General features: G+C 48.3%; 2 protein-coding genes across 4 annotated transcripts in view; one reads left to right on the top strand and one right to left on the bottom strand.

The window, feature by feature from the left end:
• Positions 1-9,148, bottom strand: part of GARRE1 (granule associated Rac and RHOG effector 1) — a 76,200-nt gene extending 67,052 nt beyond the window's left edge. Inside the window, exon 1 of one of the 2 annotated variants that reach the window (XM_053271141.1) lies at positions 9,015-9,148. The gene's annotated coding sequence lies outside the window, so the exon portion shown is untranslated. The remainder of the gene's footprint in view (positions 1-9,014) is intronic. The other variant, XM_053271143.1, reaches the window with a different exon arrangement.
• Positions 9,149-12,063: 2,915 nt separating this feature from the next.
• Positions 12,064-24,442, top strand: part of GPI (glucose-6-phosphate isomerase) — a 46,228-nt gene continuing 33,849 nt past the window's right edge. The window contains exons 1-2 of one of the 2 annotated variants that reach the window (XM_053271144.1): positions 12,064-12,156; positions 17,780-17,914. In XM_053271144.1, coding sequence (XP_053127119.1) covers positions 12,107-12,156; positions 17,780-17,914 — 185 coding nt within the window. In that variant the 5' untranslated portion in view covers positions 12,064-12,106. Of the gene's footprint in view, positions 12,157-17,779; positions 17,915-23,762; positions 23,974-24,442 lie in introns of those variants that run through there. The other variant, XM_053271145.1, reaches the window with a different exon arrangement.

Below are 24,442 nucleotides of genomic sequence, written 5' to 3'. Positions count from 1 at the left end.
CAAAACCACAAAACCAAGCAATAGATTTCTGAACACAGCAGGTCAAATCTGTTACTTTTCCATAAAGGTAAGGCAAACAAGAGGAGTCAAATTCTTATCGCTGCACCCAACTGTGCAGTTTAACTTAGGATTATGTTTTTTTAAAAATAAAAATAAAATTGTAATTTGTTCTCTTTACCTGTTAAACTTCCGTTCTAGTCAGAAACAAGAAGACAGTCTGAACTAGTGGAAAGTCCCCCTCTACAGGATATCAGGAAGCAGGAACAAGACGCAGCTTCCTCATCCAAGCCAATCCGTACAAAGCCGGAAGACTCTACCAATGTGATTACCAACATGCTTACAGATCAGAACGAGTGGAGCAGAAATAAGAGGAAGCAAAAGTCTAGCAGGGGGCGTGGACTTATCCAGAGGCAAGATACCTTGTCAAACCAAGGACGGCCAACTAAGGAAAGGAGTAACATAAGGGACCTGTTACAACAGCTCATCTAACACCAAAGACAACAAGCCAGAAGACTTAGGGAAGCCACATGCTCCCTAACTATACATGAGGGCAGTCACAAGATGAAGGGTCAGACTGCTGCCTGAGCCCAAAAAAAGAACACAGAGGCCAGAGATGTTTTAACAAAAATAGCTGGCATTTATATAGCACTCTTGAGTGTGTGAAATACTTCACATGTAAGAATTACATCAAGACAACAACTCAGTATTATCCCTATATTACAGCTGGGAAGAAGTTTATTTCCCACACTGCCTAAGACACTTAAATGAATTCATGACAGAATTTAGATTTGAATTTGCAAGTCATTATTTATCACTTAGTCTTGGTCACAACTATCACAACAGCTCTTTACAGCTGAGCTGCTCCCCGCAATTGCTTAAGGAAGTCCACATGTGCAAGCTCCTTGCTTCTAAAGTAGCACTGGGAGGCGAGGGGGGGGAAGATAGAAGAGAGAGTTCAGACCCTGATCTCCTGCTTACACAAAGACGGGAAACAGACTGGTTTGGAGGAGGAAGTCTTCTCCCTTGGGAGGAAGCTGTCATCTTGTTCCTGCCTCCTGATTTCCCAGAGAAAGGATTGCCCAGGAGACAGGATGCCTTCCTGAACCTGACTGAGGGACAGAGTACTTGAACTGCTACCAGTAATGTACCTTGGGATAAGCTATATCCAAGGGTAACCAAGTTAAAGTCAAACGCTATGGAACACACTCCCTGCTGAAAGAAGAGCCTCCCCATCTCTAATAACTTTTAAAAAGTCTTTAAAGACGCACCTATTCACCCAGGCTTCTAATTAATTATTGTTTTAACATCATTTTAAAATGTTGTTTTAAAATTTAAATTGTTGTAATGTTTTAACTTTTACTATGTCATTTATTTTGTTTTAACTACTGTTTTAAGTTTTTTGTTATCATTTATTTTAACTGTTTTAACTTTGTTTGCTTGTTGTAAACCGCCCAGAGGCATGAGTTTTGGGCAATACAGAAGTGTGTTAAATACATACATACATACATCCCTGAAGATTATGAAACTATTTTCTTTTATTGTGTATTCTTTGCTAGCATTCTTAAAAGCACCCGTCAGACATGAAGTGATCAGAAGGCTAGAATTAATTTCAGTCTTAGGTTGCAGGAAAGTGTTTTTCCCCTCAAAAAAGTTGAAGGCACTTTGAAAGAAGGATCACTGCTCATGATGGTACACATTTCACTTTTGTCTCTAGTCAAACAGGCTTTGCAGGTTTCCCTATTGTTTCAAAAACAAGTTTTGCCAGAAGTAATAATGGGATGCGTATACACCATGGAAAACTAAACTTCTCCCAAACTACTTTCATTCTTTAAAATTGTTTCTAGCCTTTGTCTTGGAACCAAACACAAAAGGATTACAGATAAAATATGTGGAATAGCTCCATAAGAAAGTCTGCAATAAGGTACCATATCAAACAAAGCATGAAAAGACAAGTTACTTACACTATTAACTGTCCTTAGGTTTTCCACCAAGGAAAACTTGCCATCTTATAAAATCTGATTTAACACTTAGTCACAGTTTTTCACCATCTGTTGATTACACTGTAAATGTTAATCGCAGACATCCCATCAATGTCTTAAGTTACTTGCATACTTCCATCTCTGTAAAGCACACTTATTTACATTTTATTTTGAAACAATAATGCTAAGAGCAACAATTTTCTTCTTCCATGATTAAGGAATCATAGCTTAATATACCAATGCAGCAAGCGCCTCAAGCAAGCACTTTACTTAAATTGTATCACGGATCAAGAAAATGCAACACATTGGAAAGAAGACATTCAAATACTCAATTTTCTGACTGATATAGAGCCGAAACTTTTAGCGATTGTGAAAACAGATATAAAGACCTGTGCTGCTAGTGCTAAAAGGTGTTTTATGCAATTACTTTAATAAGGGAGTAAAACCACTGAGGGACCTCCTGTTCAAATTCCCTTTCAGTCACAGCACCCCATCTGTAGAGCTCTCCCAGCTCTGGGTGGCTCACCTAGCATCTAAGCTGGTGTCTCTTCTTATTCTCAAAAGCTTTTAACTCAGTGAGCTTAAATATTCACTGCCTTTATACCACTGTTTTAAGTTTGTCTGTTGACTGTTTCTAGGTTATATCATGGTTTTTCTTTTATTTATTTATTTATTTATTATTAAAACTTTTATACCGCCCTTCCAAAAGGCTCAGGGCGGTTTACATTAATTTATTACTTATTATTAGTATTATTAATAGTAGTATTAGTATTATTAGTATTATTAGTATTAATTACTTATTATTTATTACTTATTATTTATTTATGGTGTTGCAACCCAGTCTGATCATTTTCACTGAAAGGCAATATGTAAATCCATTAAGAAAAACTCAGTTTACAGTAGTTTAAATAGGATTACCCAGGCAGCACTGCCCTATGATATTTAGTTCCTTAAAAAGAGCCAAGAAGAAGCAATTGTTTCATATTACAGCCACAGCCTGGATCGTTTTTTTGGCAACTTGACCACAAGGACTAGTTAGGACTCTATTTGTCTTCGGACTGGAAGTAGACAGAAAGGTGGGATTATCAGGATTCTCTGCACATTGTAGCCTCATTTTGATGCTATTAAGAGGTGGCTATACTTGAGTACAGCTTGCAAAAAGAGGTCAAGTTCTGTCCAGGGCATCAGTCACTTCCCCCTGCCAGGCATCCTGCTTACAGCATTCGTCTGAAGAGGAGAAGGCTAGAAGTGTGATGGAGGGTGCTTCCACAAGCGGGACGCTTGGGCGCAGGAGCCCCCTACTCACAGAACCACCATCACACTTACCGCCTTCCCCTCTTCGGAAGTAGACTATAAGTAAGACAGACCTGCCTGGCAGGCGATAGCAACTAATGTACTAGACAGAACTTCCACTTCTTCAAAGGCTGTACTGAAGTGCAGTCTCCTCCTGATAACGTCTGAGTGAGGCTTGTAAGATTCCACAAACTGATGTGTAGCACACCCCCAGTCCTGTCTATAGAAGTCATATAATCCTAGTATCAGGACAACAAAAGGTCACCTAGTTGGACTCGCACTGCAATGTGAGAGCGTTTACCCACAATATTCAGTTCATAGTGTGCCACACCAGAGTGCGCTTGCACAGCAAAAAGCAGCCAACTCAGCAAGTAGCTCCAGGTTACTAAGCACATGAGCCAAGGCACATTCTACAGGGCAAAGCAAAACAAAAAACCCTAAGCCTCTCTCAAAGAGAAGCATAAAGCACATCAAAGAAGTTCCCTTTCAAGACAAGGATCAACAAGCCAGAAAATGAGTGATCATGCTGAAGAGAGTTCATCCATAATTACAGAGAGATTCTGTTTCCGGGCCAAGTTTCTTTAGCAGCAGTGGACATATGCAACAAGTATAGCAAAGATATATACATTCAGAGGTGTGTGTGAAGTACCAGTGGAGAAGATGACAAATAGTTTAAAACAATATTTTCTCTTGGTGATTTAAAGGATTAAATTGCCCCAATTTAGATCACCCCATCCTGCACAGAACTCCTTCAAACTGTACATGTCATTCAATGAACGGAAGTAGGACAGCAACAGGGCCTTAAGTATTTTGCCCTTCCTTTTTTCCATCTAAGCTGGACCCAACCTATCAGAGGGAGTAACATGTTTAGGGGACTGACTATTTGAACAGCTCTTCCAGCCCAGAATACTTCAATATCCAGTTGATAGAAGAATCACTGATTCAAGTTGCAGCTGTATGTAAAGACAAAGGCATGAATCATTCTAATGAGTTAAGCGATGGAAAGGAAAGGTCACAATGGATCCTATTATCTACATCTGTATTTTTTGCCATGGGGGGGGAATGCATCTACTAACTGTTTTGAACAGCAAGTGAACACTTGGAGCTCAGAGACAAACTTCAAAACAATTTCATGAATACTGCCACAATGCAGCCATCCCACACTGCTTCCATGCAATTGCTTTTAAAAGTTTCAATCAATTCCAAATGTTAATAAGAAGCAATGCATATGAAGTGTAACTTTTTTGAGAGTTAGCCTTCTACAGTGGAAACCAAGCATGTTACAATATTAAAAGTTGCCCAATGATCTAAATGGAGAGCAAGAAGCAACACACACACCCCAATAATGTTTTAAACTAAGATTACTGCCATCAGGAGCAAGATTGTCTCCTATTTCCAGTATATGCCAGGACATCTGTAGACAATTATGTGGTGCATGAGTACAACACTGATTCGGAAAACTAACTCTGGCATTCAACTTTGCATGGTTCCAAACTAATCGACCAAATTATTTGGTATGGAATGTTAAACCACTGTAGAGCAAACTGTAAAGACTAAACTAATGACAATAGGTAGTTGCCGGTTCAAATCCATGCTGGTACTATATCGGGCAGCAGCAATATAGGAAGATGCTGAAAGGCATCATCTCACACTGCGCGGGAGGAGTCAATGATAAACCCCTCCTGTCGGTGGGAAAAAGAAACCACAGGGCTCTGTGGGTGCCATAAGTCAAAATCAACTTGACGGCACACTTTACCTTACAGCAACCAGCCTCAGAATTGACAATGAAGACATTGAAGTGGTGGATTGCTTCTGCCTTTTAGGATCAACCATCAACAGTAAAGGATCCAGCAGTCAAGCCGCAGATTAGCACTGGGTAGGGTTGCAATGAAGGCCTTGGAAAGGATATTTAGATGCTGTGGCATGTCTATACCTACAATGAATGTAGGATGTAAGTTTCACATTCTATGGATGAGAAAGCTAGACTTTGAAGCAGCAAGATAGAAAAAGTATTAACACTTTTGAACTCTAGTGCTGGAGTCTGGAGAAGACTCTTGAGGATACCATAGACAGCCAGGAAAACAAACAAATGGATCATAGAACAGATCGATCCAGGATTTTCACTCAAGGAACAAATGACCAGGCTCAAACTATCATATTTCAGACACATTATGCAAAGATCAAGGTCCCTTGAGAAGTGGTCTATCTATGTGGCTGCTCAGAGTCAACACCGACTTGACAGCACTCAATCAATCAATATAAAAATAAAGTTTCTTGACAAATCCCAGGCACCAGGGAGCGAAGGTGCCTGTAAATTTAACTGTGGCACCTAGACTAGGATAGTCAAAGCAATCTTTATTTGTCCCAGGCGACCCTGTTCTAAATATGTTACTTTTAAAAGGGACAAAGAACCCCATCTACCCTCTCCTCGTACATGTCTGTCACTACATCTGATAATTTTGTCAAGTGTTCACTGCCTGCTCCTAAATTTTTGGACTACATCCTAGATCCAAAGGAAAATTGTCAAGGCCTGATACAAGCCTCAAACGTAAGGGGGGAAACCGTCTGTTAAAAGCTCTTGTGAGAGAACAGCCCTGCTGGATCAAGCCCATGGCCTATCTAGTCCAGCATCCTGTGGCCCACCAGATGCCTCTGAGAAGCCCATGGGCAAGAGGTGAGGGCATGCCATATCTCTTGCTGCTGCTCCCCTACAACTGGGATTTAGAGGCATCTTGCCTCTGAGGCTAGAGGTCTGTATTGACACCAGACTAGTAGTCATTGATAGACCTGTCTTCCATGAATTTATATAAGTCTCTTTTAAAGCCATCCAAGCTAGTGGCAGGAACAAGACAGGGAAGGAACTGGAAGGGTTCTGCATCCACTGCCTGCTGGGTAAGGAGGCCAGACCATCACCTGAGAAGACCAACCCAGTCTTAATAGAGCACAAGCCATCATTAATGGTGGATCTCCTAGGGCACTGTCATGTGAAAGGTCATTTTCATGCAGCCACCAAATGCCACCTCTCTGACTTACCTACCATTTTTGTTTTTCAACTAAAATTATAAAGATGTTTTTTCAAGCCTAAAATGTGATGTGCAGGCATCAAAAATTAAGAAATCACTTGCAACTCTAGGACATATCTATCTGGACCCTGACCATGGCAGATCAGATCTTAAGTTACACTCTGTTGAGCCCAACCAACTAGATCCAGCATGTTTTTGAGAGGTGAAATACAAGTGTCATATGATATGAAATTAATTCCTTGAATAGATAATAAAGCCTCATGTAAACATTTTAGGTGCTCAACTTTAAATGCAGTTTCAAATATCATTCCACCTACTTAAACAAATGGGGAGAACACTGAAACAGAAATACTATATCTACTCTTGTCCAAGACCACTCACTGTGTTCATTCCCAAATCACAACTTCAAGTCATATCACACTGGCCTTAAGACAATTTCCTCAAATTAGCAACTTGGTACCACAATTCCTATCTTGATATTGTTGTAAATGTACCTTCTGATGTTATGATTGGCATAACAGGCTGGTTTAGCAAAATGCTCTGGCACAGCTGTTCGTACACCCCATCTCAACAGCATATATATCCTGCAGATCAAGCTATGAGTCTTCATTTCTATATTACAGGATACTCTGCTTTATCAGAAGAGTGAACCACCACAGAAAGAGCAGAACTCTACAACAGTCTTGCAGAGCACATATATGTTTGTACACTTGCAGAAAAAGCAAGCTAATAACCATTAAAGCAGAGATAAGATCAGGAAAAAACATATTGTGCAAGCAGAAAGGTTACAGAAACAAGACAGCCTGAGAGCTGAACACATGCACACAGCAGGCAACACACAGCACTGAAGGAAGGACAGTGGTGAGCAAACTGCTCTCTCAGTATGCATGCCTCACAAATTCATGTGTTTTTGTTGAAATACACAGAACATGTGGTTAGTTTGCAATAAGAATTTACTAGAACTTTAAACCTTAGTATATTTGGTGTAATTAATACCCTACTTTGGCTATTAATTGTAATTCCCACAGAATTCTACACTCTGAATAAAAAATGACAATATTTTAAAAAATGTTAATGTCATAGTATTACCTAAACAGATTTAAAAAAACAATGAGCCCTAAGCAATATTCCTAGACCAGTTTTTGTTGGTTGGTGTTTTGTTGCTGTTGTTTTGCGGGGATTGCACACACACAGAACATTCCCAGCCACATAATGGTGCAGTGGAGAAGTAACTTGCCTAGGCAGCAAGAGGTTGCTGGTTCAAATCCCCACTGGTATGTTTCCCAGGCTATGGGAAACACCTATACTGGGCAGCAGTGATATAGGAAGATGCTGAAAGGCATCATCTCCTACTGTGAGGAAGAAGGCAATGGTAAACTCCTCCTGTATTCATACTGCTGCCTGATATAAGTGTTTCCCATAGTCTGGGAAACAAACCAGCGGGGATTGTACCAGCAACCTCTGGCCTGCTAGTCATTTCCCACTGCGCCATTAGGTGGCTGCTTTTATAAATACTGCCCCTCTATTTTAAGTGGACTTCTTTTAAAAAAGCAAAGTGCAACAAAAACACTTTTGTCCCTTATCTTCGTAGGGAAGCAAAAGACGATTTCGCCCATTAAACAAAACTCAGGCCCCATCGCCATGTTCCAAGTGCATTACTGAGATAGGAGACTTCGGGTGAAGAGGGTTCATCAAGACGCCGATAAGGCAGGACAGCAAGCACGGAGGGCAAAGCCTAGAGATGTACACATCGGGCGGTATAAAAACACGATGAACAAACAAACAAACGCCTCCCCCAGCCTCGACATGACCCTAACCCCTCCAAGGCCTGTCCACACGTTGCACTTCGCCTGGATCGAACTAACGAGCCTTGAGTACACACATTTCGGAGCTGTCCCTGGAAACCCACCCAGCACTGGAGAAGGCGACGACCCAGGGACACATCCGCTTGCGAGCAGTGGGGCGGGGGCACCCTAGCAGGAGAGGCTGGGAAGCAGCAGCAGGGGGCCCGGAGGAGGAGGAAGCCCCCTAAGCGCGCAAGGGGACCCCCGGCGGCCCGCGCTGCTGCTGCCCCTCGCCCAGGGGAGGAGCACAGGGGCCGGTGTGCCCTGAGAGGAGCCGCCGCCGCCGCCCCTCTTCCTTCCTTCCTTCCTCCCTGCCTGCCTCCCTCCTCCTCCGGCAGTGGGGCCTGTGGGGCCAGGTTCTGCTGGGGGGCAGCGCGGGGGGGACCCCCTCCCCCCACCCCGAGCCCTGGGCAGGGCTGGGTCCCTTTCGCAGGAAGAGAGGCATCGGAATTCGCGCAGGCGCAGTCCGGCCCAGCCCCGCTCGGCACTGGCCCACCGAAGAGAGGGGATGGGGGAGGAAGAGGGGGCGCTGGGGGGGCACCACCACCAGCAGCAAACACACCCCCTCAAAATTCCCGAGGTGCGTTTTCTGGGGGGGGGAGAAGGGGACCGGGCGGGGAGGGGCGCTCGCTCGTGTGGGGCTGTGGTGGTGGCGCCCCTTCGCTCCCGGGGGGGGCGTTCGGCTGTGGCACCCTCTTCCCCCCCCCGCAGGCCTGGGGGGGAAGGCGGATGAGAGTGCCCCCCCCACACACACACACACAGACGCCCCCCTCACAGGGAGGGTCTTCGGCGCGCGCAGCCCCCGCTCCCGCCGCCCCGCAGGAAGGGCGGGTGGACCGACTCGGAGGCGCCTCGCGCTGCGGCCTGGCTCTCACCTGCCCGGGGCGGCCCGCTCCGTCTCTGCTTGGCGGCTTCTGCACTCCGGAAACGCCAAAAGCGGCAGCGGCGGCGGCTCCTCAGCCGGGCGCCGAGAGGAAGGGCCTGTGGGGGCGGGGCCTGAGCGGGAGCGACGTGATGCAGGGGCGGGGCCAGGCAGGGGCGGGGCGGGGAGGCCCCGGGGGTCGCCGGGAGGGACCCTGAGTGGGGCGCGGGGCGGGGGGTGCTCCCTCCTTCCCCTCACCACGGTACCTGGTCCGATTGATTGATAAGATTGATAAGAACAGAATCATAAAGATGGGCTTGATGATGATGATGATGTCGATGTCGGTGTGGTTCTGACATACGGGAGGGTGACGGGTGGGCTTGATGATTTGGGGACCAGCAGTCTTGCCTCTAACGGGGATCCCCAGATGCCGTAGACTACAACTCCCGGCATCCCCAGCTGCAGCGGCCTTTGGCTGTGGATTCTGAGAATTGTAGTTCACAACATCTGGGGCTCCTCCCTGTTAGAGGTAAGACTGCTGGGGACCCAAGTTTGAGAACCCTTCAGTGTTATGATGTATTTAGGTACAGCATTATTCTTTCATATATTATATTATTTAATTTTATTGCTATTTAAACATATGGTTTATTATACCCTTTATTCTCTAATCATCCTATTATTATTATTATTATTATTATTATTAATTTACTACTATGTAATTAATAGTAGAGGGAATAATGTACTATGTTATATCCTGCCATCTTTCCAATAAACTCAGGAAGGTTTAGATGGTCCCTCCCCCATTTTATCCTCATAACGCCCCTGTGAGGTAGGCCAGGCTGGAAGAGGGTGGCTGGCCCAAGGGCACCCTGTGAGTTTCGTGGCTGAGTGGGGATTTTATTGAGCTCAGCTGTCAGCAGCCTGAAGTCACAGCCAATTGATCATGTGCATTTTAGTTAATTAAGTGGTTCATAATTTAAAAGTGCACGAGTTTACATATGAATCAAGTAATACTATTGAAGGGGCAGTAATTTACCTTTTACTTATTTTAGATGAGTCAGGTACAGGTCATCAAGGGATAACCCTACCCATGTTAACAACTCTTTATTAATTCTTATTCTTCAGGCTGAAACATGCAGCAGAACCCTCAGTTAGATTAATTATATTAAGCCTTTTGGTTAATATAACCAGCTGCTCCGTTAACTGTGGCAATCAATTTATGGAAGGATGGTTGGCCGGTAATTACATTCTTGTAAGAAAAACATTTGGTTTGAGGGAAACCAAATGAGTAAAAAACTATATGTTTGTATGGCATCTGTAAGAAGAGCAGCTCTATATTTATTTTTGCTATCTTGTTTTTAAGAATGAGCAAGAGAGGAAGTGGCTAGGTTTCAAACAGACTTTTGAGTTGCGCATTTTGTATGATCTATGTATTTTTGATGTTTTATGTTATGAAAATAATGTAAATCAGTTAAATAGTTATTAATACAATATTAATAAGTATGTTTTAAGAGCTTATAGAAGTAGATTGAAAGAGGTATTCCCCTTTTTTGTATACACAAGGGAATGCCTCGTATAAAATGGTACAGGTGGGCCACAATTTTTAGAAGTTATTTTTTTAAAACAGCAGACTTTTTAAAAAGCTGCCGTTAATGGCGGACAGAACTTATAAATCTATCAAAAGGTGTCCCATTCATTAATGCAATTGATTAATTGTCTAATTGATTAATTGTCTAAGTGCATCTCTAAGTATATTTACTTGGGAGTAAATCCCACAGAGCTCAGTTATGCTTTACTTCCTAGTATGGGTGCTTAGGATTGCAGCCTAAATGTACTAGCCCTAATCATCATCATCATCAATACTAATAATAAAGACTGGTTCACATGTGCATGTTCATCCCTTGATGACCTGCAGTGTGGCTGCCATAGTCTAATGCCATGGATAGAGCTTTCACAGAATCAGCACCACCAACAATGCTTTTTCATGCAGCAAACATCTTGGGTGTGCCAGCCCCTTTCGGATGTGACTAGAAAGAAGTGACGGGGCAGAAATAGTGGGACTGGGCAGTTTGCCTCTTTGTCTCACTTTGGGGCTTTCCAGAGCCATCTGGTTATTCACTGTGGGAAACCAGATACTGACCAGAAGGACCTGTGTGGTCTGATCCACCAGACACAAGGCTCGTCCTCACAACCAAAAGCTGAGTTGTAGGAGTGTCCAGCCAAGCTCCAAGCCCCATGCATGTTCCAAAGAAGAAACAGCCGGGTGTCAGCAGCCATCAAGGTAGGAGAAGGAGAAAATGAGCAGGTGCTAGCCATCATCTGGATGGGAGGGTGGCAGCCAGGCCAGCCTCCATGGTGTATGCCCAGCGCTGTATCAAAGGAGGAGGAGAAGAGGGCTGTTCTTGTGGTAGGAAGCATGACTTGTCCCCTTAAGCTAAGCAGGGTCTGCCCTGGTTGCATATGAAAGGGAGACTAGAAGTATTTGCACTGGAAGATATTCCCTTGAGGGGATTCCCCAGAGCCGCTCTGGGAAGAGCAGAAGGTTCCAAGTTCCCTCCCTGGCAGGATCTCCAGGATACGCCTGAGAGAGATTCCTGCCTGTCACCTTGGGGAAGCCGCTGCCAGTCTGTGTAGACAATACTGAGCTGGATGGCCCAATGCTCTGACTCAGTAGATGGCAGCTTCCTATGTTCCTAAAAGCACATATCATGCACTGCCCTACCCAGAGAGCGACTAGCACACCGTCACTCCCCTCGCCTACTCACTCAGTTTTTGCCAACACGTGAGTGCTCCTTGGGAGTACACACAGGACTCGGAGTCTGAGGCTGGACGCCCCTCCTCTTAGCCAGCTTTTGGTCCTGAGAATGGGCCCAATCTCTTCTTGTGTTCTTGTGGGCCAAAACTGAAGAAAGGAAAGATGTATGGGAAGGAAAGGGCAGAAAAGGAGTAATTAAAAGTAGAGATGCGAAGGCCGGTGGCAGGGGGGAGGGAAAAAACATTTTTTACTGGGGGGAATTGGAAAAAACTTGTATTCTCCCCCCCCCCCTTTCCCTTTCCCCCAGATTTTCACATCTCTAATTAAAAGGCAAAGTAGCCAGTCAGGGTATGAGAGCGTCCAGAGAAAGAAGCACAAGGAGGGAAGCAAGTAAGGACAGGTGAGTTTTTATAAGCCTCGACTAATAACTTGTCTCCCCTTTGTCACCCTTTTCTCTAAACTAAAAAGCCTCAGGTGCTGTAGCTTCTCTGTGTTAGGAAGATGCTCCAGCCCCTGATTGGCTGCCCCCTTGATGTGGTGCCACCAGAGCACAGTATAAGAAGGTTGGTGTGTGGGCCCTGGGGCTAAAAGTGGAGATGGACCCCTGCCTCCCCCAACCTTCTTCTTCGGAGAGGCAAGAGCAAGCTGTCCTTTAGCTGGTGGGACCCTTCACCCTCAGGTACCCCGAGACATTTGTCTGCCCCACAGCCACTTGTTCAATTTGTCTCCCCCCACCAACAAACCCTGCTGCCCCAGAGTCTGCCCCATCTTTTGCCCCAAGTGGCTTCACCTGATCAGGCACCACCACCCTCAGCTCCCAGCTCAGCCTCAAGGGTCTGAGCTCCGGGAGACTTAGTTGAAGGGAGAGAATTGTGAGGAGCAGACAGCCATCAAGGCCAAGTTAGACACTGCAGATGCAGAGCCTCAGATGTCTCCTGGGGGTGGGTAATTCTGCTGCCTCTCTGCATTGAGTACCAGAATGAATGATCCAAGCACATCTGATGTAGGAGTGCCTAGTCCCCAAAAGAGTCCCCAGAGCAGTACATCGCAAAGAGAAAGAACAGTGGGCCTGTTCCATGGATGGAGCCTTTAGTGGCTGAATTCCTTGATTTCTTGCCGCGCTGTTTGGGAAAGACTGATCCAGTGAACTGAAGCCTCACTCACTATCGCTGAGCCATGCTGCTGGCGTTTACTCACCAGCCAGCAGATCTTTTAAAAATAATGTCACAAATAATCTTTTCCAGCCATCAGGACAGGAAAAGTCCTATTGTTCTGCTGTCCTGGACAGCTAACATCCCATTTCAGATAAGTAGCTTTAAGTAATTTGTTGCTAGACAAAAAAAGCTGCTGATCTTCACTTGTATGCCAGGGGGATGAATAGCAACTGTCCATCAAGTATTTCCCTGATCAGCAAGTAATTTTACTGGAGGGAAACATTTGAGGTTAGGGTGATGGGTGGAAAGCCAAAATCCCACATCACACTCCGAGCTGGACTGCTACCCAGTCTCCTGGCCACAGGCATATCTCTGCCTGTCTGTCTATTGGCAGCTCCATGCATAACACAGCGGTACCTGAGGTTAGCGTGAGCATCCACAGCCCCAGGGAGCACGCACTTCCCCTCCATCCCAGCATGAGCCTCTACTTCCTGTCCAGGTTCCAATAAGCCAAGACTGATCATGACATCTGAACCCATCAATTATGGTTGCCACACTTCTGGGATTGGCCTGGAGCCCTTCAGGTATCGACATAAACTCCAGATGACTCTTGAAAACAATCCTGGGGGTTTTAATGGCTTGGTATAATGAATAATAGTGGGGAAGACCAATCTCCAACAATAGGTTCAGCTGAATTTGGCAACCAATCAATCATCTTGATTATGGTCACAGAGCAGCATAAAATACAGGGGGTGATTACACGGTGCAAAATATATTGCATATGATACGTTAAAAGTCCTAAGGAAACATTAAAAATCATTTAAATGCATAAAGGGGCATATAATAATATAAAAAGGCATATAAGACATAAAGGTATAAAAGGCATAAAAACGAGGAAAAGGGATAAAAGGCAAGAAGTTGGCAACCTTATGTTCTACCACTTGGATTGGCTTTATCCTGAATTTCATGGTACTCTTTTGACTGATTGTAAGCCATCTTGAGGTCTCAAAGGTGGTCAGATAAGTGAGAATTTTTGGGAAGGTCTCATGCATGAAGTTCAAAGGAATAGTCATCTTAGTCTGCTTCTAGGTTCCAGGGCAGGATGCCTCTGAATACCAATTGTTGGGCAGAAACAGTGGGAGAAGGCTGGTTGCCTATATGTCCTGCTTCAGAAACATCTGGCTGGCCACTGTAGGAAACAGGATGCTAGACTAGATAGACCTTTGGACCCAACCCAGCAGGGCCCTTCTGTGGTCCTTAATTATATTATGAATCAGCACTGAAGAAATAGTGCAATCAAATTCAGCATACATGTGGGGAGAGAATCAACAAGCAAGTCTAACACAGACACTTTGAATTTCAGAAGAGGAACTTCTCCAAAATAAGGAGTATGGTGAAAAGAAAGCTGAAAGGGGGAAATAGTCACTTCGCATCTGAATGCATGGAGTTTACTCAAAACCACAATACTAGAAGCCCAGTTAGATTGTATACCCAAAAGGAGGAGGGGCAACCAAGATGATCAGGGGCTTAGAGCAGCTTCCTTATGAGGCAAGGATACAACATCTGGGGCTTTTTAGTTTAGAAAAAAGACCACTGCGGGGAGACATGATACAGGTCTATATAATCATACATGGTGTAGAGGAAGTGCATAAAGAGAAATTTCTCTCTCACACACATAACACTAGAATCAGGAGTCATCCCATGAAATTGGTTGCCAATAAATGTAGGTCCAACAAATGGAACTACTTTTTCACACAACGCATAATCAACTTGTGGAATTCTCTGCCACAAGATGTAGTGTTGGCTACTAGTTTGGAGGGCTTTAAGAGACATTTGGATAACTTCATGGAGGAGAGGTCTATCAACAGCGACTAGTCGGAGGGCTGTGGGCCACCTCCAGCCTCAAAGGCAGGATGCCTCTGAGTACCAGTTGCAGGGGCATAACAGCAGGAGGGAGGGCATGCCCTCACCTCCTGCCTGTAGGCTTCCAGCAGCATCTGGTGGGCCACTGTGTGAAACAGGATGCTGGACTAGATGGGCCTCCTTGGGCCTGATCCAGCAGGGCTGTTCTTATGTTCTTAAATAAACAGTGTGTGGGAAGGGGAAACGAGGAGTATAGAAAAGGATGCTCAATGAAACGCACCTTGACTCTGATCCAGCTGGACCCTTTTTTGTTGCAGCATAAACAGGAGTCTTATGAGACCATGACATTGAACGGACTTGAAGTGCTTTTTATTTAATTTACTAAAAAGATCTGTACCCCACCTGACAGGTTTTATACACTCGTCTGTGTATATTACCTCCTAACTGAGGATAGCACTTTATACGTCTGATAAAATGGACTGCAGTCTGCAAAAGCTTATGCCACGATAACTTGTCAGTCTTTCAGGTGCCAGACAACTCCGACATGCTAGAAGGATGCCCTGAGCCCATTTCGTGTGCACGTATGGAAGGACCTATAGAGCCTGCCTGCATAGGCAGGTTAATTTGATATTTGGTGGGCATTGCTGGAAATGGCAGGCTTCGTAAAGCACGGCAGGCTTCATAAAGGATAACACCCAGGATAACTGGGTGCTGCCCACTAAGCTCCGCTCCTGCACATTCTCTGTGGCCGTCTCTGAGGGGCTTGCACAGCAGCCATGCTTAGTGGATTGTGCCCAAAGGACAGAGCTGGACTTGGTTTCCCACGTGAGCCAGATCAGGAGACATACAAGCCCTGCACTGTCGCCAGCTGCAGACCAAGCGAGCCATCTGAGTAAGTATTTTTATTACCGGAAAACAATGTCTTAAGCACATGTATTATGTTGTTTCTTGGGAAAACCTGATGATTCAGACGTCGAGGATCTCATTGTTGCCTGTTTCCATCATGAAACCATTAACAAAAAGGAAGCTGCTGCTTGCAAAACCACAGAAATGCCGCTTGCAACCTGAAGTCTGGCAAAGTAATTTGCATGACTTTTGAACTGCTGGAGAAGTCTGTGCACTGGGAATGCTTTGCTTGGGTGACTAAGAAATGGTCTATTTATAACAACCCAGCTGTGGTCTCAGAGCTTTTTGGAGCATGACTGGAACAGGTAGGCATTGGTGGCCACACCCTGTAGAGTTGTGTATTTGCTCACCACACTTCTTCACCTCTTCCAAGATGAACACATTTACCTGCTCAAAGTTGCACAACTTCTCTCCAGGGACAAGCGAGAGGACTTTCACCCAGATTTACACCCTCGTGGCATGGAGGATCCTTCCCTGACTGACTTTCAGAACATAAGAACAGCCCTGCTGGATCAAGCCCAAGGAAGCCCATCTAGTCCAGCACCCTGTTTCACACAGTGGCCCAGAAGATGCCACTGGGGAGCCCACAGGCAAGAGGTACGTGCCTGCGCTCTCTCCTGCTGCTGTTTCTCCCCTGCAACTGGTATTGAGAGGCATCGTGCCTCTGAGGCTAGAGGTGGCCTATGGCCACTGGACTACTAGCCATTTATAGACCTGTCCTCCGTGAATTTGTCTAAGCTCCTTTTAAAGCCATCCGAGCTAGTGGCCATCACCACATCCCATGGCAAAGAATTCCACGGATTAATTATGCGCTGTGTTTCATGGGATGACCCCTAGTTCTAGTGTTGTGAGAGAGGGAGAGAAATTTCTCTCTGTCTACCCTCTCCACTCCATGCATAATTTCACACACCTCGATCATGTAAAGTGTGCCATTGAGTCAATGTCAACTCCTGGCGACCACAAAACCCTGTGGTTGTCTTTGGTAGAATACGGGATGGGTTTACCATTCCCTCCTCCCATGCAGTGTGAGATGATGCCTTTCAGCACCTTCCTGTATTGCTGCTTCCCGATATAGGTAATGTCTCCCCTTAGTCGCCTCTTTTCCAAAGTAAAGAGCTCCTGATGTTGTAGCCTTATCTCATAAGGAAGCTGCTCCAGGCCCCTGAACATCTTGGTTGCCCTCTTCTGCACCTTTTCCAGTTCTACAATGTCTTTTTTAGATGTGGTGACCAGTATTGTATGCAGTACTCCAGATGTGGCCACACCATAGATTTGTATAAGAACATTCTAGTATTAGCATTTTTATTTCCAGTCCCCTTCCTAATGATCATTGGCATGGAATTTGCCTTTTTCACAGCGGCCGTGCATTGAGTCTGCACTTTAAACAAGCTGTCCACCACAACCCCAAGATCTTTCTCCTGGTTAGTCCCTGACAGCTCATATCCCATCAGCGTACATGTGAAGTTTGGGTTTTTTTGCCCCAATATGCATCACTTTACATTTGCTTACACTGAACCACATTTGCCATTTTGTCACCCACTCACCCAGTTTGGAGAGATCTTTTTGCAGCTCCTCACAATCTGTTGTGGATTTCACTATCCTAAATAGTTTAGTGTTGTGGGAACAGTTTAGTCCCATGGGACCTCCAAAGGATCCTGCTGAAATGCCGGAAGCCAGCCACTCATATGCCTGCCAGTATTCTGGATGTTCTCTTTCTTTGCGATGACCCACGGTCCCAAGCCCCCGCTGCAGTGATCCTCCCCTCCCATCTGTCCCTGGAGGACCTGGGACTCGGTCTTTCCTCTCTTCTTAGGGTTCACTGAGTTTCTCTTTCAGCATCCCACTAACGGTTGCCATCAAGGCCCCTCTTTTCCTGACCTCTGACTAAGTGCTTCTTTAATGACCACCCTCACGTGTAGCCGCCAGTCCAAAAACTTGGGCCCTCTTTGGACCTACCTCCCCTATGGGTGTGGCTTATATCCAAATGGAACAGCTCACTTCCCACGACCTCCGACTCCTCCCCGTGAGGTTTCCTTCCTTCTTGCCACTGCCTCTGCCCAGTGTGTTGACAAACTCTACGGTCTGACCTTTCCTTCCTAGATTTTCACCAGGACAGGCTCAGCCTCCGATGACGACCCAACATTTCCTTCCTTCCGAAGGTCACCTCCGCCTTCCATGTGTCACACAGGACATCTGCCTCCCTGTGTGCTTTCCTTCACCAACCTCAGCGGACAGGTGAGCACTATACTCTCTAAACGGGGGGCGGGGGGTGTCCCCCAGGACGGCCTCCTTTTGACATACCAAGGCTGATCACACAATGATAATTAGAGTAGGACCATTGCCCTACCTTAGTTTGGGGGCTGCACACACTCCTGTTTTGTGATGGTGTGCGAGGGGAACAGCAAGGCCATAGGGGGAGGAAGGGATGTGATTGTCTGGGAGAGAGTTGCTGAGTCAAATGGTGTTCTCCTACCCAGCACTTTCCCAAGGCAGGAGGGAGTGCTCTCCAGCCTAGCTCCTCTCTCCCAGACAATTCTTTCTTCCCACTCCAACCTCATTGTTTCCCTCACACACAATCACAAAGCAGAAGCACACACAGCTCCCAAACTCGGGTGGGACAATTCTAATCATGTGAACAGCCTTACCAGCTGCCTCTTCCTGTGCTCCTCTGGCCCCCATAAAGGCCTCCCAGCATCTCTTCCAGGGGTCTCTTAGGAACATAGGAAGCTGCCATCTACTGAGTCAGACCCTTGGTCCATCTAGCTCAGTACTGTCTTCACAGACTGGCAGTGGTTTCTCCAAGGTTGCAGGCAGGAATCTCTCTCAGCCCTCTCTTGAAGATGCTGCCAGGGAGGGAACTTGGGACCTTCTGCTCTTTCCAGAGCGGCTCCATCCCCTGAGGGGAATCTCTTCCAGTGCTGCTCATACTTCTAGTCTCCCTTTCAAATGCAACCAGGGCAGACCCTGCTTAGCACAGGGGACAAGTCATGCTGGCTACCAGAAGACCAGCTCTCCTCTCTTCCAGCATCAAACTGGCAGAGCTGCTCTACCTGGTACAGACCCTGATCTGGACACATCTCACAAAGAGTGTAGCAGCATTAACAGGGGGCATCTCAGACCTCTGCCAAGCCACCACATGGTGCAGCCTTCACCTTCGCCAAGCATTATGCCATTGCAAGTGAGAGCCGGCGTGGTGTAGTGGTTAGAGTATTGGACTAGGACCGGGGAGAGCCGAGTTCGAATCCCCATTCAGCCATGAAACTCGCTGGGTGACTCTGGGCCAGTTGCTTCTCTCTCAGCCTAGCCTACCTCACAGGGTTGTTGCAAGGATAAACATAACCATGTACATGGCTCTGGGCTCCTTGGAGGAAGAGCGGGACAGAAATGTAAAAATGAATCAATGGCTGACATCCCGACTCCCATCGCTGCACTAAGCATGAGGCTGTTGCACTAGCTAGTGGCACTCACTCGGGAGCTGGCGTTCCGGACTTGTGGCCCCTTTGCTCATCAAGGTCGCAGGGCCATCCCTAGAGAGTGCAGGCAGGGTGTGGGGCTCAGGGCAAATCAGCCAGCATGGGCAGTGGCCCCACTCCCACCCAGCCCCACCCCACTTGGGCCCCAAGTCCGTGCGTGCGGGCCCCGCTGTCAGGCCCCCACAGCAATACTCCTGAGGCCCCCAGTGGGAGTGTCCCCAGAGATGCCTCCGTGCTGGCAGTCCGGCACTCGCCAGTGGGAGAGGCTCTCCTGGCACACGCAGGCAGGCTTCTGCTTGCCCCCCCCCACACACACCCATGTTCCCTTGAACAGGGATTCCCAGATGTTGTTGACTACAACCCCCAGCATCCCCCGCTGCAGTGGCCTTTGGCTGGGGATGCTGGGAGTTGCAGTTAGCCACAATTGGGAATCCCTGTTCAAGGGAACAGTGCCCCCCCTCCCAAAGATCATCTGTGGGGCCGGTGGGCACTGGGTGAGGCAGGGTGCTGGGAGTGGGCAGTGCTGCCTCTCTGCCTGGCTGGCAGCCCCTAGCTCTTCCAGGCAGCAGGCGGGCACAGGCTGAGCGGTGCCAGTGGGCGGGGGGGGAGCCCTGCGCAGTGTGCGTGCCCACCACTGCAGCCTGAGCTGACCGGCTTCTGCCTGCTCCTGTCCCCCGAGTTGTCCTGGCCTTTTCTGCTGCCCCTCACCCTAGACAGGTTTGGATTGTATGATTGCGCTGTGCAATCATGGGGTGTGTGTGTTTTATAGGAGCACTAATATGTTCCACAGTGGGTTTTGTCAAGAACACTGTGTGAAAACCATGGGACTTGGGTTTGTGGGTGGGTGTGTACGAACACACACACACAAATAATAAAATAAACAAAGGTTGCTTATTTTGCAGTGGGGAGCCGACTAGGTCCAGGTCCCAAAATTACCCAGCCACACCCCAGAGTATGGGGTCCCCTTCCAGCTAATTTGAATAACAGCCACAAGTCCCCAGGACCCCTCCAGAGAGCAGGGCCTGGGCAGTCACCACAGGCCAGACAAGCTGCCCCAGTGATATGTGCACCTCATATGTTCTGCAGGGAGCCTTAGTGCAGGAGCACATTTCCAAAAATCCTTGAGGCTGAGGCCACTTGGAGGCCTCGGTGGGTGAATTCACTGGAGGCATCTCAAGCCTAGAGATCTGCCTGCTTCTTGTTCCTCTTCTCCACCCAACAGGGACAATGTGGGCCGCAGAGTCTAGTCCATGCAGGGATGGGCCCAGTAGGCTTGGAGGTCTCCCTGTTCTTGTGCAGCTCTAGTGATACCAATGGGTGCAAGCACCTTTTATGGAAAAGCAGCATATAAATACTCCACTTTAAAATTAAAAAAAAGAAAAGTTAGGCCTAGGGTCCTCAAGGCCACCCACCACCCCCTCCCCGCAACCCATTCGCTTGCATGGGCTTTGAACAAGTTTTTCCAATAAACAAAGCCGTAATATTTGCAGAATGGCATATTTTCCGTTTCATAGCCTTGGTGCACTAGGTGCAGAAAAAAAGAATCCACACAGTCCTTACCTAGAACAAGAACTTCCTCCTGCATTAGGCAAACAGGACTGCGATGTGAGGAGGAGAGAGAATTGAGAAATAAGGAGCTGGAAAGGAGGGAGGTTTGCCCTACTATACAAGGCGTTGGGTGTATGGGCAGAACAAAGGGTTGCACACTGACATCTGCTGGCTGAAGTGGAATATTGCATCAAGCAACAGAACGCTTTATTTTTATTTTAAATGTATTATTACATTTATATCCCGCCCGCCCCTCCCTCTCTAGAGAGAGAGCAGCTCACTGTTCTTTGCCTAACCTGAATCAGAGGGCTGTTCCAAGGACAGAGGGGCATCTTTTTCGGAGGGAAGGTTAGGATAGGAAAAGAAGTAAGTGGCTGCTGGTCAGCAACAAGCCCCTTCCCCTTTCTCCAGTTAGCTGGCGGGGCGGGGGGGGGGGGGCAGGGACAAGACTGTGCTGGGTGGGCCGGTATCCTCCTTGCCCTCTCTGGAATCACTGAATCGGGGGCTCATAATCCAGAGGTCAGGAGGACACGCTTTGCTGCAGACAGAAGCTGCCAGCCTTGCTTGCCAAGACCTGCTATTCAAGGAGCCTCCCTCAGGCATCATCAGGTCCTGGGATGACTGGCAAGCTGCTGCCAGTCAGAGCAGGGGACACTAGGCCAGAGAGGCCAGCACACTTGCGTCACTGGCCCAGAGGCTCCGCTCCAGCAGCCAAGAGCAGTCCATCTATTCTGAGAGCTCCTTCCAGAGCAGCAGAGCCAAGGAGGGTCCTTGACTCCAGGCAAGAAGATCCTTCCCTGAGACCCTGGAGAGTTGCTGCTGCGGCCAGTTAGTGCAGACCAGGGACTCCCGAGCCCAAGTCCCCAGATGTGATGAGACCACAACTCCCACCACCCCCAACCACTGTAGGTGGGGTTTGGCTATTATGCTCTGCCCCACCAGCCACCACTGGAGGGAGGACACACTGGAAGGGAAATAATGTTTAAAATCAATTTGCTGTGCAGAGAGCTAACCAGGTTTTTCTCTGGATCATGACTATTATTTTATTTATTTAAAATGTTTCTATACCGCCCAAAACTTGCATCTCTGGGCGGTTTACAATTAAAAGACTAGTATCTGTAACATTAATATGTCCACTGGGGGTTAGTTGGTTAGTTAGTTAAAGATATAATATAGCACCCAATCCACAGACTCAGGGCCGTGTACAAAACAAGAATAGCATCCGAGATTAAAAATAAAATTGTAAAGGGCAAATGGCTGGCGGAAAAGAAATGTCTTCAATAAGGTTTTAAAGGCTGAAAGGGAGGAGGCAGACCGAATCTGGGGGGCGGGGGAGAATTCCAGAGTGAAGGGGCAACAGAAAAAGCCCTCGTACTGTGGACCTCTCTAAGACTGAAAGAGGGGCAACCGGAGATGGGACAGGACTGGCCGGGAGAGGAGGCCCTGGAGGTAAACAGGCGCTAAGCCCTGAAGGGTTTTAAAGGTAAGAACCTGATTTGGACCCGGAAGCAAATAGGCCACTAGTGCAGCCGCTTCAGGAGAGGTGTAACACTATCCTATCTTCTATGGTGACGGTCAATTGGGCAACAATTAAGGGTGTGATCTCTATAAACGAACATTTGTTGTTTGCTAGGATGGACACCCAAGGCGGGCCGAGAGGGGCACCCAGCGGTTCAGCAGGCATGGAGTAGGGCGAGGGTGTCCCCACACATCTTTCCTCCCCACAGTGTCCTCTGAGTTCCAGGAGATGGTTCTGTAACTGCTGCAGCAAGCATCACGGAAAAACCTGTGATCTTTCTACTTGTGTATGCATCTTTGGGATAGGCAGGCAGAGCTGCCCTTGTAACTTCAGAATGCATTTGTTCTCCAGTTCTGTAGCTGGTCTCTGCTTTGCCTGTGGCTGACATAGATTTGTTTGCTTTCCCATGTACTGTGTGGCCCAAGAAGCCCAGAGTGGTGCACATGGTTCCATTTATCCTCCCAACAGCCCCATGAGGAAGGTTATGTTGAGAGTGAAGTGAGTGTCCCAGAGTCAGCCAGTGAGTACCATGGCTGAATGGGGAATTGGGCTTGGATTTCCCCAGTCTAGTCCAGCACACTGACCACTGCACCACTCCGGCTCAAAGTCCTTTGGTGGCATTTATTATCATCATAAGTATTCATTTTTAGCCTAGTTTCCAGTAGGCTTGACCCAGTGAATTGTGCAGCGGAGTAATGACTTGATTAGCAAGCCAGAGGCTGCCGGTTCGAATCCCCGCTGGCATGATTCCCAGACTATGGGAAACACCTATATTAGGCAGCAGCGATCTAGGAAGATGCTGAAAGGCATCATCTCATACTGCGTGGGAGGAGGCAATGGGAAACCCCTCCTGCATTCTACCAAAGGCAACCCCAGGGCTCTGTGGGCGCCAGGAGTCGACACAGACTCAACGGCACACTTTACCTTTACCTTCCAGTAGGCTTATGCCTGGCATTCTGTGTGTGTGTGTGTCCATCCGTATGTCTATCCCCGCCATCAACTTCCAAATGCCTGGACCAATATGAACCAAATTGGGTACAGTTGTAGGGACACATCGGGACACCCCAATGGCGTCGTTTGTGATGGTGTCATCCAGTTCCTTCCCTGTCATGCTCCTACAAGGACGTTTACACAGGAGTGCCTGCCACAAGCTTGGATGGCTTTAAAAGGGGCTTGGACAAATTCAGGAGGGGTCTACCCCTGGCTAACTGTCTGGGGGCCGTCCATGGGCTGCCTCCAGCCTCAAGAGGCAAGATGCCTCTCAATCCCGGCAGCTGCAGGGGAGGGGGGGGGTGCCTGTCCTCAGCTCTTGCCTGTGGGCTTCTCCTCTGGGGGCACTGTGGGAAGCCGGAGGCTGGACGGGGTGGGCTTCCTTGGGCCTGGTGACCCAGCAGGGCGGCTGCCTGCTGCCCTCGTGTTCGGGCTGGAGCTGGGTCACAGAGCGGTGCCTGCCCAGCCCCGCCGCGGCCGAGGGGCGGGCTCGGTTGGGCAGCGGCGGGCGAAGGAGAGGGCGGAGCCTGGCGGCTTAAAGGCGGCTGCCTGGGCGGGGCGCTCCTTCTCCTCCGCCTCCCGGGTTGCCTGCATCGCATATCGCATTGCAAGCCAGCAGCAGCAGCAGCGCCTCGGCCGCCCAGCATGGCTCTCTCCAGCGACGCCGCTTTCCAGAAGCTGAGCGAATGGTACCGGGCGCACGCCTCCGGGCTGGTGCTGCGGAAGCTCTTCGAGGCCGACCCGGGCCGCTTCCAGAAGTTCAGGTGAGGCGGGCCCACCCCCGCTGCCCCAAGGGCTGCCCCACCGCTCCCTCCTCGGGCGCACAGGCGGCGGCGAGCCCGTCCTCCCGGGGGGTGGGGGGGCCGTGCAGGAGCGCCTGGCTCCCGCCGCCTGGTGGGGCGGGGAGGCGGCGTGCAGCAAGCGCCGCTGCCGCGGCTGCCCGCCCGCGTCAGAGCGGCTCCTGGGCCCGGCGCGCTCGCTAGGCGCGGCTGGCAAGGGCCGCGAGGCCTGCCCCACTTGAGGGGCGCACGTGCGTGTTGGCCGCCGCCGGGCAAGGAGCCTCCGCTGGCCCGGCCATGCGGCGCCCTGCCCGGGTCAGGGGTGCCCGGTGCTGCCCGCAGCCTCGGGCCAGCGGCCAGCCTTGCTCCGGGATCATGGACGCGCCTGGGCGAGTCGTGGAACCCCTTTGCGCAAAAAATGGAAACGGAACCCCCGAGGCCGAGCCGGGAGCCC

Source organism: Hemicordylus capensis, chromosome 9 (assembly GCF_027244095.1).
Source record: "Hemicordylus capensis ecotype Gifberg chromosome 9, rHemCap1.1.pri, whole genome shotgun sequence".
NCBI lineage: Eukaryota > Metazoa > Chordata > Lepidosauria > Squamata > Cordylidae > Hemicordylus > Hemicordylus capensis.
Note: the sequence above shows the minus strand (reverse complement) of the source record. Positions and strands in the feature narration are given on the sequence as shown.